Source organism: Equus asinus, chromosome X (genome assembly GCF_041296235.1).
Source record: "Equus asinus isolate D_3611 breed Donkey chromosome X, EquAss-T2T_v2, whole genome shotgun sequence".
Lineage (NCBI taxonomy): Eukaryota > Metazoa > Chordata > Mammalia > Perissodactyla > Equidae > Equus > Equus asinus.
Window position 1 is genome coordinate 3,483,231 of NC_091820.1, and position 16,403 is coordinate 3,499,633.

General features: G+C 37.6%; 1 protein-coding gene across 4 annotated transcripts in view; it reads right to left on the reverse strand.

Moving 5' to 3' along the window:
* The window catches only part of NLGN4X (neuroligin 4 X-linked), a 291,678-nt gene that overhangs the window by 12,376 nt on the left and 262,899 nt on the right, over nucleotides 1-16,403 (reverse strand). For all 4 annotated transcript variants that reach the window (XM_044768194.2, XM_044768193.2, XM_070502561.1 and 1 more), the window contains one exon: nucleotides 3,661-3,846. In XM_044768194.2, the coding sequence (XP_044624129.1) occupies nucleotides 3,661-3,846 (186 nt within the window). The remainder of the gene's footprint in view (nucleotides 1-3,660; nucleotides 3,847-16,403) is intronic.

Here is a 16,403-nt window from a genome sequence, read left to right on the forward strand (position 1 = left end):
ATTCCTAAAGAAATCCTCACTTGGATGTGCAACTGAAATGTATTTTTCAAAAAATCATTTATTTCAAAGTTGATCCATCCAAAGCCTAGACTTTTGTATAATTTATTCTGCCACATATTAAAAACATATGTTTGGTGAGAAACTTGAAAAATCTTGAGCAATTTTGCAGGGGAAAATTTGAGGAGTAAAATTCTGTGTAGTTTAAAATTCTCCATCGGGTCAGTCTACCACATGAATGTCTCAAAGTAAAGAAACAAAACAAAACAAAACTCTATTTTTAACTACTCTAGGACAAGAGACAATGGACTATAAAATCATGGCCTTCAGTTTTGTGTCTCTTCCTGCCCTTTCCTTGAATTCCAGCATGATCTAGCTCTGACGTCTCCTGAGTTGCTGGAAGAATAAAGCATTCAGCTGGGAGTCCAGAAGTTCACGCCCTGTCGATTTTTAAGGTCATGCAAGCAGTCAAGTATGAGGAAAACATGATTGCAATCAGGAAGACGTGGTTCTAAAGATTGGAGGATTGTCCAAAGATGACACACAAGACTGAGACTTTAAATTGATCTGGCTTTGCCCAACACATCATCAAAGTCATTTGGGGGCCAGTTTCCCAGTGTTTATAGTTCTGTTCGAAATGTGCAAGTATTGACTTGTGTGTTTGGCTCTAAAGATTAATGTTTTAGAACACCTTAAAGAAACACTGTCAATATTTGATCTATTGAAGACACTTATAAATTAAAACAACCAGAATTAGGAAAATGTTGCTAGAGGTTACTTTTTTCCCCCCCCTCACAACTATTGGCCTTGATTGAGTTAGCAGTGTATATATATTTGTATGTTAGGGAAGTGATATAACCCAGGATGAAACTCTAAAACTTCGATAAAGAAAAAAAACTACCTATAATTCATGCTAGAAAATGCAAGTTACCCTAGCATTTTAGTATAATTCTTTCTTGGCTATTCTCCCCCACCAGATTGGTCTGTTTTGTATAACTGTGTCCAACATATGCATAGCTTTTACATTGCATTTTCCAGGCTATTGTATACCTTAAGCACAATTCTTAAAACAATTATTGTTCCTTTGAATAAATGCACATGTTCTTTATAATTTTCCTCTCTTTTTAATCTTTTAGCTTTTCATTTTACTCTTTGCTATGAGAAGACGATGGTGAATATCTTCATGAAAACAACTTTTCCTATGTGTGTATTGATTTGGTTATACTATATTGCTAGAAATGGAATTCCTAAGGCCAACTGCCTAGGTATTTTTGTAATTCTTGATTCTATTACCGGGTTGTTTTTGAAAAGTTGCTTTGCAGAAATGACCCATGCAAGGCATTGTCACAGAGTGTAATCATTTCCAATCTGCTGATTTAAGTAATTAATAGCCTTCTTCCAATTAATTTTGGCTCATATGTGTTTGGTTATTACTGAAGTTGGTCGAGACTGCTTTCTAAATCTAGAAGTGTGTATTGATTAAGAAATGCAAAAGTCTTTTCTAAAATGCTATAGTAATCAATATTACCAATGATTCAACTGATTATTCACTTTTTCCTTTTTTTTCTAAATAAAGGGTAATATAATTATAAGCCTTTAATTCCACCTCTCCTTAGCCATTATGAAATAATCTACAGCCTTGTCACCGTGATTTGGCTGATGGTTGCTTGTCTGTTTCCTGCATGGAGCATCCTATTGAAACATGAGTTGCGAATCTCATTACTAGGGTGAAAATGTACTTGTCAAATCGGTGCCTATGACTACCTAAAATTTCTACTCCAGCTGAACATTTTTACTTCCTCGGGCCTGCTAAATACCTTCAGAAGAAATGTGAAGCTCAACAATACAAGTTGAAAGTGAAAAGGCAGTTCGTAAGTAAAATATCAAATATGAGTGGCAATCAGGGATTTCCTAATAGTTTCTCTTCACAGATATTCATAAATTCATAAGTCAGTTTATTCCACCTAGAAGACCAAGACTACATCTATTCTTCCCCAATCTTTAATAGTTAAAGAATAATGGGAATAGGTTTGAATCCAGGTCTAGGAAGCCTGGTTTCTTCCCTGGCTCTATCACTTGCTGTGTGACCTCAGGCAGGTCATGCAACCTCTCTAAGCCTCAATTCCTTTATGACAGTTTTGGGGTAGGTGGGTTTCAAGGTTCCCCTCAGTGCTGCAGTTCTTTGATTTTATTTTATTAGAATTCTACACAATTTTATTTTTTAAATCTTTTATTTTACCTTTTGTTCCCTTTTGTAAGACTCTTTAAAGAAAAAATAATTCCTTAGAGTTTCAAGTGCTTTTGATGTAAATGGTTCAAATGGGTATGGTGTAATTCTTAAACCAACCAATGACACAGAAGGAAATATAACACAACCTTGACGATTTGGATTCTTATTATGAACATTCATTTGCACTTGCCAAGGTATTCCAGGGCTGGTTTTCCTGTTTCTTTCTTTGTGGGGAGAGCCGAGATGTTATTACGGTGTTTCCAGAACCGACTGCATCCAATCCCTATTGACTTCTCTTTTAAATCTCCCATCTGATATTTCTTGGAACTTCCATCACCAATGGACAAGAGGCGATCACCGTGAGTTACCCCTGGGTAAAAACCTCAGGCTCTACTGCAATATGTTGAATATTACTTCCAAGTGTACGCCCAGTTTGAGTTTTCATTATATTCATGTATTTTTGCTTTTCCCCCTCCTTCTGCTTTGCTATAAGCAGTTCTCCCAGGATATTAGCAAGGCCGTGGTGGGGGGAGGGGGGAGTATGGAACCTCTACAGGGATAGGAATAAGGAAGGGGACCTGGTGGTCACAACCAAGCTCTGCATACTGGCCCCACCAAGCAAGCCTCTCAGCTCCTTGTACATCTGGCTTCCATTTGGGTCTCTTGCTGTAAATTATATTTCTCAGTAAAAGAGAGAGAGAAATGGAAACACTATTGTCTACTTCTACATGAATACAACATGTTCTTAATATTTCCAAAAGATTTGAACAATGAACATGAATCAGAGAAGTGACTTTTAAAATCACATGGCCACACGCCTTGTTCATTATGAAATCTACAAATCTGCATCCATTATCCAAATACTGTGGATACTCCTTCAGATTACATTTACCAAGTTGAAATTAGAAATTAATAAATTTTAAAGTTAACCAAATAAAGTCAGAAAGGCGAGCAAAGTGTTGGCCTTTCTAAAGAAGTTATTTTGCTCCAATTGTTGTAACCAACATCTAATTGTCATAAGTGTTAAAATAGTTAATAATATTGTACTGTATATGTGAAAGTGGCTAAGAGAGTAGATCTTAAAAGTTCTTATCACGAGACCAAAAGCTTCGTAACTATGTATGGTGACGGATGTTAACTTACTGTGGTGATCATTTCTCAACATATACAAGTATTGAATCATTATGTTGTACATAATGAAATGAATATGTTACGGGTCAATTATACTTCAATTTTAAAAAAAATGGAAAGAAAGCTGAGTTACGAGAATGTGAATATATGTCATTTGCAAGATTTTCTGTGGCGGTTTCAAGAGAATTCTGGCAACCTCACCATGCGCTTTGGATATGAACCATGCACCTTGGATGTGAACTGTGTGTGTTCATTCCTCAGTCCTGGTGGTCCCTGGCCCACCATGAGGCTGACTTTATTACCTTCTGAATAGTGGGACAAGGTCAAGAGACTGACACAAGAGGCTCCCGCGCCTGAGCCGAAGATGGTCACCCTCTTGGGATCCCCACCAAAGGCGCCAACGTTCTCCTCGATCCACCGTAGTGCTTGGATTTGATCCAGGAGCCCATAGTTGCCCTTAGCTGCCTGGTCACCGGTACTCAAAAACCCTACAAGAGAACACAGGATATTTTAGATTGTCAACCAGAAAAAGTACATAAACATCGTCACTGTTTGAAAAGATACCTCATGGTTGACGTTCATTCTTTTCTTCCTATAAATGAGAAGCAACATTGAAGAACAATTTCATGGCAGAAAGGATGTAAATAGGATGTAAATAATAGTTAAAATACTTATTGTTTTTGTTGACACTATGATCAAATGTCTCATCTGTGGGTATGTATGGGGCTAACATACAAGGCAAAGTCAATCTAAAATATTTAAACCACATGACAAGACCAGGGACTCTAAATTTTACTAGATTCAAGTTATCATTCCTTTGCATATGTTCATTTTCCTTGGAAAAATACAGAAGACTCCTAAAAGAAGTTTTTCAGGGAAAAAAAGTATATGTGTGGGGCCGGCCCCATGGCCGAGTGGTTAAGTTTCGCACACCCCACTTCAGCGGCCCAGGGTTTCGCCAGTTCTGCTCCTGGGAGCCGGCATGGCACCGCTCATCAAGCCATGCTGAGGTGGTGTCCCACATGCTACAATTAGAAGGACCCACAACTAAAAAATACACAACCATGTACCAGGGAGCTTTGGGAGAAAAAGGAAAAATAAAATCTTGAAAAAAAAAAAAAGTGTATGTGTGTGTATGAGGGTAAGGATTTGTGTGTTGGCATCTGTGTATAAGAATGTATACATGTATACAAACGCAGGTTTTTCCCATTGAATTTATTATCAATATTTTAATTTAACTAATTTCAATGCTTAAGTTTCAAATTACAGATATAATAAGATCTCACTCTTAGTTTAGTATGCTGTATTTAGTATATTTTCCTATATAGAAAATAACTGCAGTTACATACAAAAACATAATTCTTTGATCTTACCCAAAAGCCAATGCATATTCAAATCTCCCCAATGTCCTCAAAATAGCATAAGCTGGTACACTGAATTTTAAAAAGGAGGATTCTGTAAATTGAGGAACTAGGTTTCACTAAAGGCATCACATTTTAATTCTGCCTTAAAAGCTACGTTGGGCATGTATTGTAGCAAAGTGATCGTTTTAGATATCTTTCGCATTCTCTGTTCCTCACTTTTAGAAAGATCTCAACCTGGAAACACTGCTTTCCTCTGACAATTGAAATCATTTTGCTGGAGAGACATACACTCTCCTAGTCACTTTCAGAACTATAAATATTTTCTAAAGCATTCTCCAAGCTTAAATTATTGCACAAACTTTAATCCGACTTTATGTCCAAATCTGCTTGGATAAAGCCTTCTGAAAAATAAAGAGTCATAAAAAGTTTTTACCATTTCACATTCTTATTTGCCCCTACCCAAAATACCCAATTATGATCATTTCTCTTTCTGTACCATTTCTTTAGTCTCAGGGCTATGCCATTCACTCATTTAAATTAAGGCTTATTAAGGTCCTATGGCCACCTACCGAAGCATGTATATGAAGATAGACTGATTCAGGCCCTGAAATAGCATGAATAGATCCAATTCCTTCATATACATCCCAAAGAAAGCTGATAGCATGCCAAGAAGCTCTTGAGTGCCAACTTCTAAAATCTAAAACATAATCAGTAAAGGATGAAGGCATATGCCAACTGAGGGGGTGAGTCTTCCCTCCCTGAGCTTTCCTGGGGACCCGTGGAAAATGCTCTATGTGAGCCAAGAGGGGATCAGAAATGAATGGCCTGACAAGAACGAAAGCAGCAGGAAGGGGTTTTTTGCTCTGAAATTACAATAATCGAGACTCACAATCTCCTGAACCTACAAATACATGCAAGATGACAACTGCCAGGTTATACATTTACGGCACATCCCACAGATCCAGCCCTCTCTAAAATTCATACGGATTGAGGTGAGTAGCTATGATTAGTGGAAATATTCGGATGTTACCAACCCCTCCCTTATTTAATTAGTGATTACTAATTAGCGTTTCATGCCAGCAAATGTTCTGTAGCTCCAGTATTCATCACGAAACCTTTTACACAGTTTCTCATAAAATAAGTCATGCTTTGCTTGGGAGAAAAGCCCCTTTCATGTGGTTTTATGTCTGAAAGGGGCTGATAACGGCAGTTTGGGTGTCGTATAATAACTGCAAGAGAAGCCTCTCTTCCCCCATTAAGGAAAGAGGTGATTAATTCCTAAAGCCTTCGGTAATTTTCTGGCAAAACTGTTCTGTCTTTAACACATTCCTCCTCCATCCGCCTCTCTCCCTCTCTCAAGTCTCTCAGAATGACTGGTGTGAGGATTTGCAACATACGGTAAATCACTGGCCTTTATTAACTCAGAACCCCTCCCTCCCTAGCAAAACGTGACTGTTGTAACCTCTCAAATGGCAGGCTAATTAATCTTATGTACCCTGGCAAATCTTAGTTCTTCTAAGAGCATCCTATTGAAAGGTTTGATCTTTGTGATTCTGAATTCCTTCCAAAAGTCCCGAGGGAAACAGCTCTCCATGCATCTCTGAAGTTTAGAAAATGAACGTGGTTCTTTTGAAGCTGGTGTTTCCATAGTTTCTGCCATGGAATCTTCATTTATTGCAACATCTAGGAATTTTCTTTTTTAATCTAAGTGATTAAGAGAGCAGAGTTTCCACTGCAGGTACAGAATGAATGCAAGCAACTTTATTTTCTCTACACGAGCACATTTCTTTCCTATTCTGATTGTCAAAATACGGTGTTTGAAATAACCCAAACATATGATGTGTGTGTGGGTTTACGAGCATGGAATCCTATGAACAACAAAATGATAGCTGCTAATCAATTTGGAAGCAGCCACACACCCTACCAAAGATGAGTGCTAATAGAAACCTCTTTAGAAGTCTGTTCCCAGGGAAGGATGTAAATTTCCATACATGTTCTAGATGAATTAATCGAACCGGCCCCTTGACTAGATAAAACCAGAGATGTCAAATAAATGGCTCGTTTCATTGACAAGCATGCTCAGCTCCAAACCCTGTAAGCATTTCAGCTGATAAAACATTTGGTTTTTGAGATTTACTGTCTCTAAAATGAAGCTTGTAAATCGGCAACCTCTCCCTCCCAACAACTGAATGATGAAGAGAGATACAAAAGAAACCATTTGAATTCAGACATATTAGTGACTAGATTGATGTGCAGTTTCATTGAATGCACTGGAAGGGACAAATATATATACACACACACAAGAGCTAAGCTCAGTCGTTGTGTGGTTACTTTAAAATGCAGTTCATAGAAAAGATGCCTAGAAAACAGAAGTCACAGACTGGCCAGCTGTCACGGTGGTTTAAGTTCGCACGCTCCACTTTGGTGGCCTGGAGTTCACAAGTTTGGATCCTAAGCGTGGACCTACACACTGTTCATCAAGCCATGCTGTGGCAGGGTCACACATACAAAATGGAGGAAGACTGGCACAGATGTTAGCTCAGGGCCAAACTTCCTCACCAAAAAAACCCCCCAAAACCCACAGAAGTCACATTCCCCCCCACATGTTGAATGAAATGGGTATCAAGTAAAAATGGGCACTGTATTTGGTCTTAAGATTGCTACTAGAATAGAAAGGATCAGGTGTTTTTGATAGGTAATCATAATCTAAAGGTTTCTTGTTCTTTTGAATTGCAGGTCATGTGGCTTTCTATGCACTGCAAATCAGTGCCAAGAAACCCACTGGGGTCAGGTGTGTTTGCCATTTTGTTCATTTCTAATGACTTTAAAGTCACAATCCCTTTTCTTTTAGGAGACAATTCATTACATAAGCACAGTAGGTATTTTCTGGGTGACCATTAACCAGGAGATAATCACAAAGTGAATATAGAAGGATGCTTTTATATTTTTAGTGTGTATATTCACCTGTAATTGGTAGAATTAATTAATTCTTTGAGAAATGCAGTTGAGACTCTAAATTAATTATTATTAACTATACCTACACATATATGTATATGTAGGTTATATATGTATAAATATACATATTTGTATAATGCATATGTATAAATATACAGACACATATTTGTATACATATACCTATATGTATAATTAGGTCATTCTGTGAGAGTATACATTTATATATAAATACATGATACATATATATATATATGTATGTACAGAGTAGCATGAAAATTTGCAATATAGGGCACATCACTAGCCTTTATTAAATCAGAACATCTCCCTCTTGCGTGTGCACTTACATATTTAATTGAATGGAGTAAAAGCAAAAAAGAAATGTTTAAATAAAAGTTCTTTAATAAGAACAGATAGAATTTACTTTAGAACATGTAAATGAGCCCGAAAAGAAATCTGTGTGATGAGAATTAGAGAAGAGGTATAAAAACAAACGCCAGTTCAATAAATGCAAATCTACATTCTTTGGGGTTTATAGGAAATCCTTCACTGAGTGCATTCATTACAAGGAAAACTTAAATTTTCTTATTGGAATCATTTCAACAGATTATTCAACAAAAGGGCATATACTTATAAAGGATGGGTTGGAAGAAGAGAAAAGCTATATGTTCAAATTCTGTAGGTCTGAGAGGCAAAGCTGATTGAAATTTAATGTCTTACTTTTAGTTTTTATTTTTCTTTAAAATGACAGGACTAATAACTGACCCTCCTTCTAGTATGTCTAATTGTCACATCAATATTGCACAGGGTCAAATTCCATTTCCACTATCAGTAGGATAAATCTAAGACAAGTATGAAGGACACATGATTTCTACAGCACAAATTTCCAAAATTGGCGCCCATTAAATTATTAATGGGATTCCTTGCATTATTTTCATAAAGTGTATTATATCGCCACACAATTATTTCGAGTGAGGCTATGCAGGAATTTTAAAGTACTTTAGTTGAAATTATATTGATTCACAAAAATAAAATTGATTATATTTTAGAAACAAAATAATAAAGTTTATTACACAATATAGATCAAAATATGAAGATAATTGCTAAATAAGTTTTACAGTGATGAAAATTTGGGAATGGCCAGTCTGGAACCAAATGTCCTTTGAACCAACTTTAGATTTTTTTTCAAGGCAAAACCTCATACTTGAACATTTCTCCACATTTCTTGATGGTTTCCCTTCAGTTGGCTGTCAAATCCTTTTGGTTTTATTTCTCAAATAGGTCATACACCTTGTCACTCCTCTGTGTCCACATCCCTGTGCCTGAGATAAGAGCTTAAATTCACTCCCTCATCCTTGCTGCTTCCAATCCATTTCCACACCAACAATCTAATCATGGCACTCCCCAATGTATAAAAATTGACAAAATCCGTGAAAATGAAAACTTGAAGCCCTTTAACACAGAAGTTCTATTTCTATGACTGCTTTCTATGAAAACATCTTATTTGAATGTACAAAAATAACTACTCAGGGATCTACAATTTTTATTGACTGTAATTTTGAAAACAAGGGATAACACCTGTCTCAATGTCCACGGATAGCAGATTTGTTGCACGAATTCTGTTGGCTGAATCCATATAATGGGAGACTTTTATTTTGTATAAAATGATAAGGAGTAATTATATGTGGGGACATGGAAACACATTTAAGATCGTTCAAGAGAAAGCAGCGAGTTGCTGAATATCATGTCATATGATCCCACCTTTATTAGCATAATAAAATGAGTGTCTAAGATATAAACTCTGGAAAGAAATCAAAGAGTTAATAGTATTTCTTTCTAGGAGTGTGGTTATAGAGCATTTTCATACTTAATTTTAAATATCTGTTTGCATTCTGTTCACAATTTATAGCTCCTTCTTTAGGAATCACACATAGACACACACAACACAGCAAGTGTGTTTTAAAGTCAAATTCCCATTAGTGGGAATTCCAGGGCCATTCCTTGTGGTCCCAGCTCCACATCTCTGGCCATGCCCTACATATGTCTGTTAGTCAACAAATCTACCACATTACTTGTGAACGCCCCCCAGGATATGCCTTGCACTCTATGTCTCTTTGCCTTTTTATATGTGGTCTCCTATATCTAGGAGGCTCTTTACAGGGCTGTCATGAGCCTGTAAATTGCCTTGCATGCGGTGCCAAAATGTGCCTTCCTCCTGTAGATATGGCCTCACTCCAAGCTGCACCACTTGCCAATGGAGCACAGTGCCACCTGTAGACCAACCTCATCACCTCCCTGCTCCAAGGAACTGCCATTACATCTCTTTCCCTCCACCAATGCAGATCCCTTTTCAAAAATTTCCTGATTGTCTCAATTATCTCAACACAGTAAATGCTTTAAATGAATTTCTATTATAGAGCTTACCACTTTTTATGAAAGGTATCGGCTTGTAGGTCAATAGCAGAGTTATTGCTTGCACTGGATTCAGAGTCTATGGTGAAGCCTCAGGCATGTTACTTCGGATTTCAAAGCCCTAATCTTTTCAAACATGAAATTGAGAAGAGTAGCTATTCCATAGGAGTGCTAGGAACTCATTGGACGACACACATAGAAAAGCATTGCACCTGGTGTACAGTGTAGGCTCAAAAATGGTCACTGAACTGACTTCCTTGATATCGGAAACACTGCCATTTAGTTCTGTTTCAGCTACACATGGCAAGTATGAAGAGGTGTCCTTTAAATAAATGAAATGGGTCCATAGAGAAAATTGATTACTAGTCTACTTAGACTCTGACATTAACATTATGCAGATGATAAAGAAAGCTATATGCTCTCTGACTGCAGATGCTGTTTGTGAATAATTTTGCATGAAGGTGATGCATATTTATTTTGCAAGGCAAAAAATACATCAGCTTTTACTCACGCTGTGAAAATTATGGAAATGCTTATTCAATCAACATTTATTTTGTACGAACAATGACCCAAGCAATGTGCTAAATACTGGGGAAAAATGAAACATTTGAGTGGATTTCTATGTATATCTTGAGAACTTACACAAAAATATTTTTACACTTGTAAGCTTCAATTCGTTAAATATTTTCAACAATATTTTAAGTATTAATATTTTAAACAATATTTAAAACATTAGAACTGAAAGTTATATGTTTTGCCATCAAAGTATATTTATAAAACACACATAAGATACATGTTTTGTACCTAAATGGTATTCAGGGCACTGTAAAGTGTGTATAAGAAAAAAGATGACTTACACAACACTATGTTACAAATATGAAACATAATTTTCATAACTCCTTTTAAAGTGCACTAATTCAGGGGCTGGCCCCGTGGCCGAGTGGTTAAGTTCGCGCGCTCCGCTGCAGGCGGCCCAGTGTTTCGTTAGTTCGAATCCTGGGCGCGGACATGGCACTGCTCATCAGACCACGCTGAGGCAGCGTCCCACATGCCACAACTAGAAGAACCCACAACGAAGAATACACAACTATGTACTGGGGGGCTTTGGGGATAAAACGGAAAAAATAAAATCTTTAAAAAAAAAAAAGTGCACTAATTCAAAATACATTGCTCTGTTTCCATATCCTCTTCTATCCTCAACTACAAAACAAGCATGGTGACAGCGATGGTGATTTTTCCTAGCACTTAGTGTTAGATGCTATCTGTGGACAGACAAGAATTAATTTGTTTGTTTTTATTTTTCCACAAGATAATCAGAATTGAATGAAATAAGGACAGTACATTCTTTTTCAACTCTATCAAAATCCAGTGTCATCCACCAGCTCACAGAATCTCTTTTGTACCCAGAAATATTCCCAAGCTTTCCAACATTGGTTTTCTCTGGCAAACTTGGAGCACAATTAAGAAGATTGTTTTAGTTAAGAAAAACAACAGGAAGATCTTAGATGAATAACACACACGAGTAATAAGTAAATGTGATGTATAAAAGAGCTAAAATCCCGATGGAACGATTAGTTTCAATAACAGAAAGGTTACTGAAGAAGATGATATTTTCCAGAAATGAGTGAGGGGAAAAAAAAAAGAGAGACTAGACTTTAAGCGACTCTAATTGTGCTGTTTCTCCACTTAAGAACTTTTATCTCACAAACTTTTATGGACTTCAACAAAGAAATTCTCCAGATTCAAAAACATCAACTCTTCTATGTACAGACAGCATTAGAGTCATGTTTGGTCCCTTGAATTTTGGCCATTACTCTTGGGTTCAACAAAATGTCATTAATCTTCCAATGGCCAAAAAACAGAAGCAGAACAAGTTGGAGTCAAATGTGGAAAAAGTACAGATTTTAAAATAATGAAAGTGTAATAGAGATAAAAAAATTAACAGGCATATGGGGTTAATTTCAACAGATCTTTATGGTTGCCTGTAATGTTCCAGACACTAATTGTGCTTGTGAAAACACAGGAATGAATGGGAAAAACCAGATCTTTAACTGCCTGAAACTCATACTCTAGCATGGGTAGATAGATAATAAACAAGTAAAAATTAAATCATGTAGTATTTTAGTTTACGATTGTTTACAGTAACAAATTACCACAAACCTAGTGCCTTAATAACATATACTTCTTATCTTAACAGTTTTGGAGTTCAGAAGTCTAAAATGCCTCTGGAGGGATGGGTCCTTCTGGCACCTCTCACAGAGAATCTGTTTGCTTTCCTTTTCCAGTTTCTAGAAGCCACCCACATTCCTTGCCTCATGGTTCCATCTTTCAAGCCAGTAGTATAGCATCTTGTCTCCTCTCGAACTCTGCTTCCAACTTCAGATATTCTCTGGTTCTGACCCTCCAGCCTCCCTCCTGTAAGGATCTTTTTGATTACATTGCACCCACCTGGGTACCTGAGGATGATCTCTTCATCTCAAGAGCCTTATCTTAATACATCTGCAAAATCACTCTTAGCACATAGGTTTACGATGTAATCCCTCTTACCCCACACTCTCAGGTTCTGGAGATTTGGATGTGGACGTAGGTGGTGGTGGGGGTGGGGGCTGCTATTCTGTCTCCCACAGCTTGTTTGTCTTATTCTGGCTGAGTGTGGTACATTATCAACAGTTCCATGACTATGGCAGGCAAGCTGAATCCAATCCAGCATTCTTCGAATGCCAAATGGCGGTCTTTTCCCATCCTGCCGCTATCACAAAAGGAAAATGTTAGTAAAACGCCTTCAAACGATGACCTGGAATGAGAGGACGAATGTAAAAGCACTTCGTTTGTTATAAAGCTCCATGTAAATGTGAGCTGCTATTCTGAACTTGCGCAGGAAAATACTTATTAAGGGCTTTGTAGTCATGATGATTACGAAAAAAGGGCCAATATCCCGTTTTGTTTAATTTATCTTTAGCCAAAAGTACAATCCCTATTTTTAAAGCAGTAAGAGTTTATCCAAGTGCTTTTGTATATGAGGCATTTCAAACAAGACCATACATAATAAATGTAAAAGATATTTTAGTTAAAATAAAGAGATAGGCGTGTGGGTGTATCAAATGATTTCAAAGGACAAAGCACAGACTCATTTCATTACCATCACAACAGTTTCAAGGATGCCAAACTTGATAGACAAGGGCACAAAGAGCTACAAGTAGGGACTCAGAGGGAAACGTGTTCGTCGCTTTTCCCTGGCACTTCAGTCTGATGACTCCAAGCTGCATCTCAATATCTGACTCAGCTACAGTGAAAATGAACCAGAGAGAGAGGTGCCACTGAGAACCTCCAGGGGCAGGTGTGCCTTCGTCTCCTGAACTCATTTGTTAGGGGCAGCTCTGCATCCTGCATTGTGTTAGGTGGGTGAGCTGGGGCTATCCTCTCCCAGCCCTCATGGTGCTTAGAGTCAGGAGGGCTGGGCTATCTCAGAATGTGGGTCAAGTGTACGTCAGCATGACTCTGGGTTCTCAGTAAAAATGGAAACACGTGGGCTCCATCCCAGACCACAGAATCAGAATCTCTGGTGGTACAACTGAGGAGTAGATGCTAAAAACCAAAATCGATTCCCAATTTGAGGAGCGCCGCTCTCTGCAATTGCAGTTGGCAGCTGTAGCTATCTGGGATTGATCTTTTAAGAATAAACTTAGCACAACCCAGGTAGTACTTTCCCAGGTTCAAGAGTGTAGGCAGTCATTACACATAATGGGCAGGGTCTGCCTTTAGGGAGGTTGTCTCAGATGTCAGTATATTATTCTTAATGTCATGGGTGAATCCGTCAGGCGCTGCAGAAGAAAAGGACACTGAGCCTTCCTTCACCGCCCCCTCTTTTATCACCGACCCCATAACTGCTCTTCATAAAGAGGCAGAAGGAAAAGGGAAAAGCTTTCTCCAGCCAGAAATATAAAAATCTCGAAACTAAATGTGTTTCTCTCTTTTTTATTTTGCTTTGTCTGCCAGAAGTTGTGAAGTCAAATTTATGCTCAACTCGGGTATCTGAAAGTCTCTGTTCCTTTTGTGTCTCTGTGATGGACTGTGGTCTGTTTTATTTGGGGTAAAAAATGTGCGGGGTACTATACTCTTGTGCTGTCTCAAACTGTCCTTAAATGGAGCAAAAGTTATATACATATACGGAGATATAGATATGATAAGGTATATACATGTATGTGTAGGCATATACTACACATTTTGTTTTAATCATTTCTAAGTGTACAATGCAATGGGATTAATTATATTCACAATGATGTGCAACCATCACCACTGCCTATTTCCAAAACTTTTTCATCACCCCAAACAGAAACTTGCTAGCTACGAAGCAACAAGACTTCCTTGGGAAATACTTTGAATCCTGGTGCCCATATGACGTGTTACCTGCACACTGAGCTAAATCCGCTTAATTAGGTATGACACCTGTATTTAATGACCAATGATTTAATGACACTCCCTACCATTTCTACTTGCAATGGACTGAATGTTTTTCTTCCTCCCAAAATTTATATGTTGAAATCTGAACCCTCAATGTGATAGTGTTAGAAGGTGGGGCCTTTAGGACGTGATTAGTCATGAGGGTGGAACCCTCATGAATGGTATGAGTGTTCTTATAAAAAAAGAACCCAGAAATAGCCATGTGAGGATAGAATAAGAAGTCAGCAGTCCTCGCTCTGGACCTGCAAAGTGTCCTCACCAGAACCCAAGCATGCTGGAACCCTGATGTTCCAGCCTCCAGAAGTGTGAAAAGTAAATGTCTTGTTCGTAAATCACCCAGTCTACAGTATTCTGTCATAACAGCCCAAACAGGCAAAGACAGCATGACTGCCCTTGCTGGCGAGGAGATCTGAACATACATTTCTCCAGGGAAGAGCAAGCGTTCTTTAACACGTATGCAATAGCGTTCCACTTGGAAGACCCCTTAAAATTATTTAGTTGTTACAGTTGTTGCTCTTTTGTAATCTACATTTACGTAAGTAAAGCAACTGTGAAGTGTGTTTACCTTAAGAGCAGAGAGAAAAGCGAATTATGGAAAACAGAATACTTTTGGTCTAATTATCCAAGATGGATTTGAATGATAAAAATCAAATAATATTCACCACCCTAGTGAGACCTCAGGTCAGCCAAGGTGTTTCTCTGTCCACAGCAATTTGCTGAATGTGGAATCATGGCTGACTTTCAACAGGATGCCTATGAAACAAGGCATAATGCTCAGTTTCCCAGAAAGGTCCTATTATATTGAACATATTTTTTTCATAGCTAAATTCTACACTCTTACACTTTTAAATATTTTCAAGGCAAGGAATAAAATGGAAAAGAAATTTTCTAATTGACCATCACATTTAAATAGAAACTTCAAATAACACCTAACCTCTTTATGCAAAACACTTTATAATGTACAAAGTCCATTTACATGTTATTTTATTTGTGCCACTGAAACTAAGGATCCTTTCAGTCACCAATATTTCTGGCTTTATAGGTTATGTTTGCGGCTGAATATATATATTATTTTAAAAGCATTGAGTAGCACCAAATAGTTGAATAATAGTGAGTTGTTTCACAAGTAAACAGCTGATTCTCAGCCAAGTTTTTTTTTATTACTTCTCCCCTGAGCGCAAATTACCTATCTGATAAACTGGGTTAAAAGATTTTTTTCTCTACCCTCCCCATCCACCCTAAACATTTGGAGATCTTTCAAGAAATACTCACACCTTAGCCCCAGGGGTAGAGATTCTGAATTAGTTCTTTCAGGATAGGGTGTAGGCACACATATTTTTTAAAAATTTCATAAGAAATTTTAATGAAAAACATAATATGGTCCACACATCTAAAGAGAAAAGAAATAAAAATAATGACACTGTCTTTTCTGTAATAAAATCTTCTTTCCATTTTTTTACGTCACTGATACTTTACAAAATTAGGTAAATATTCCTGTCTAGCAGCATTTCTCAAAGTTTAGCATAAAAATCACCTGGAGGGCTTGTGAAAACATCCGACCCTGAGCAGCCCCTACCCCAGCTTTCAGACTGAGGCGGTCAGGGATAGAAACCAGAAATGCACACTTCTAACAAGCTGCCAGTGTGATGTCACTGGTAGTCTGTGAACCACATTTTAGTTATCACTTCTACAGAATACCCAGAGTTGTAGAACGCACTGGATGATTCCTACTCATGTCTTGTATTTCATCCCACTATATTTCCTATAAACTAGTCTTTAATTCACAGGTTTGATTAGATTCATATAGCCATTGTGGGCAAGAATGCTTCATAGAGAATGCTCTATACTTCATATTG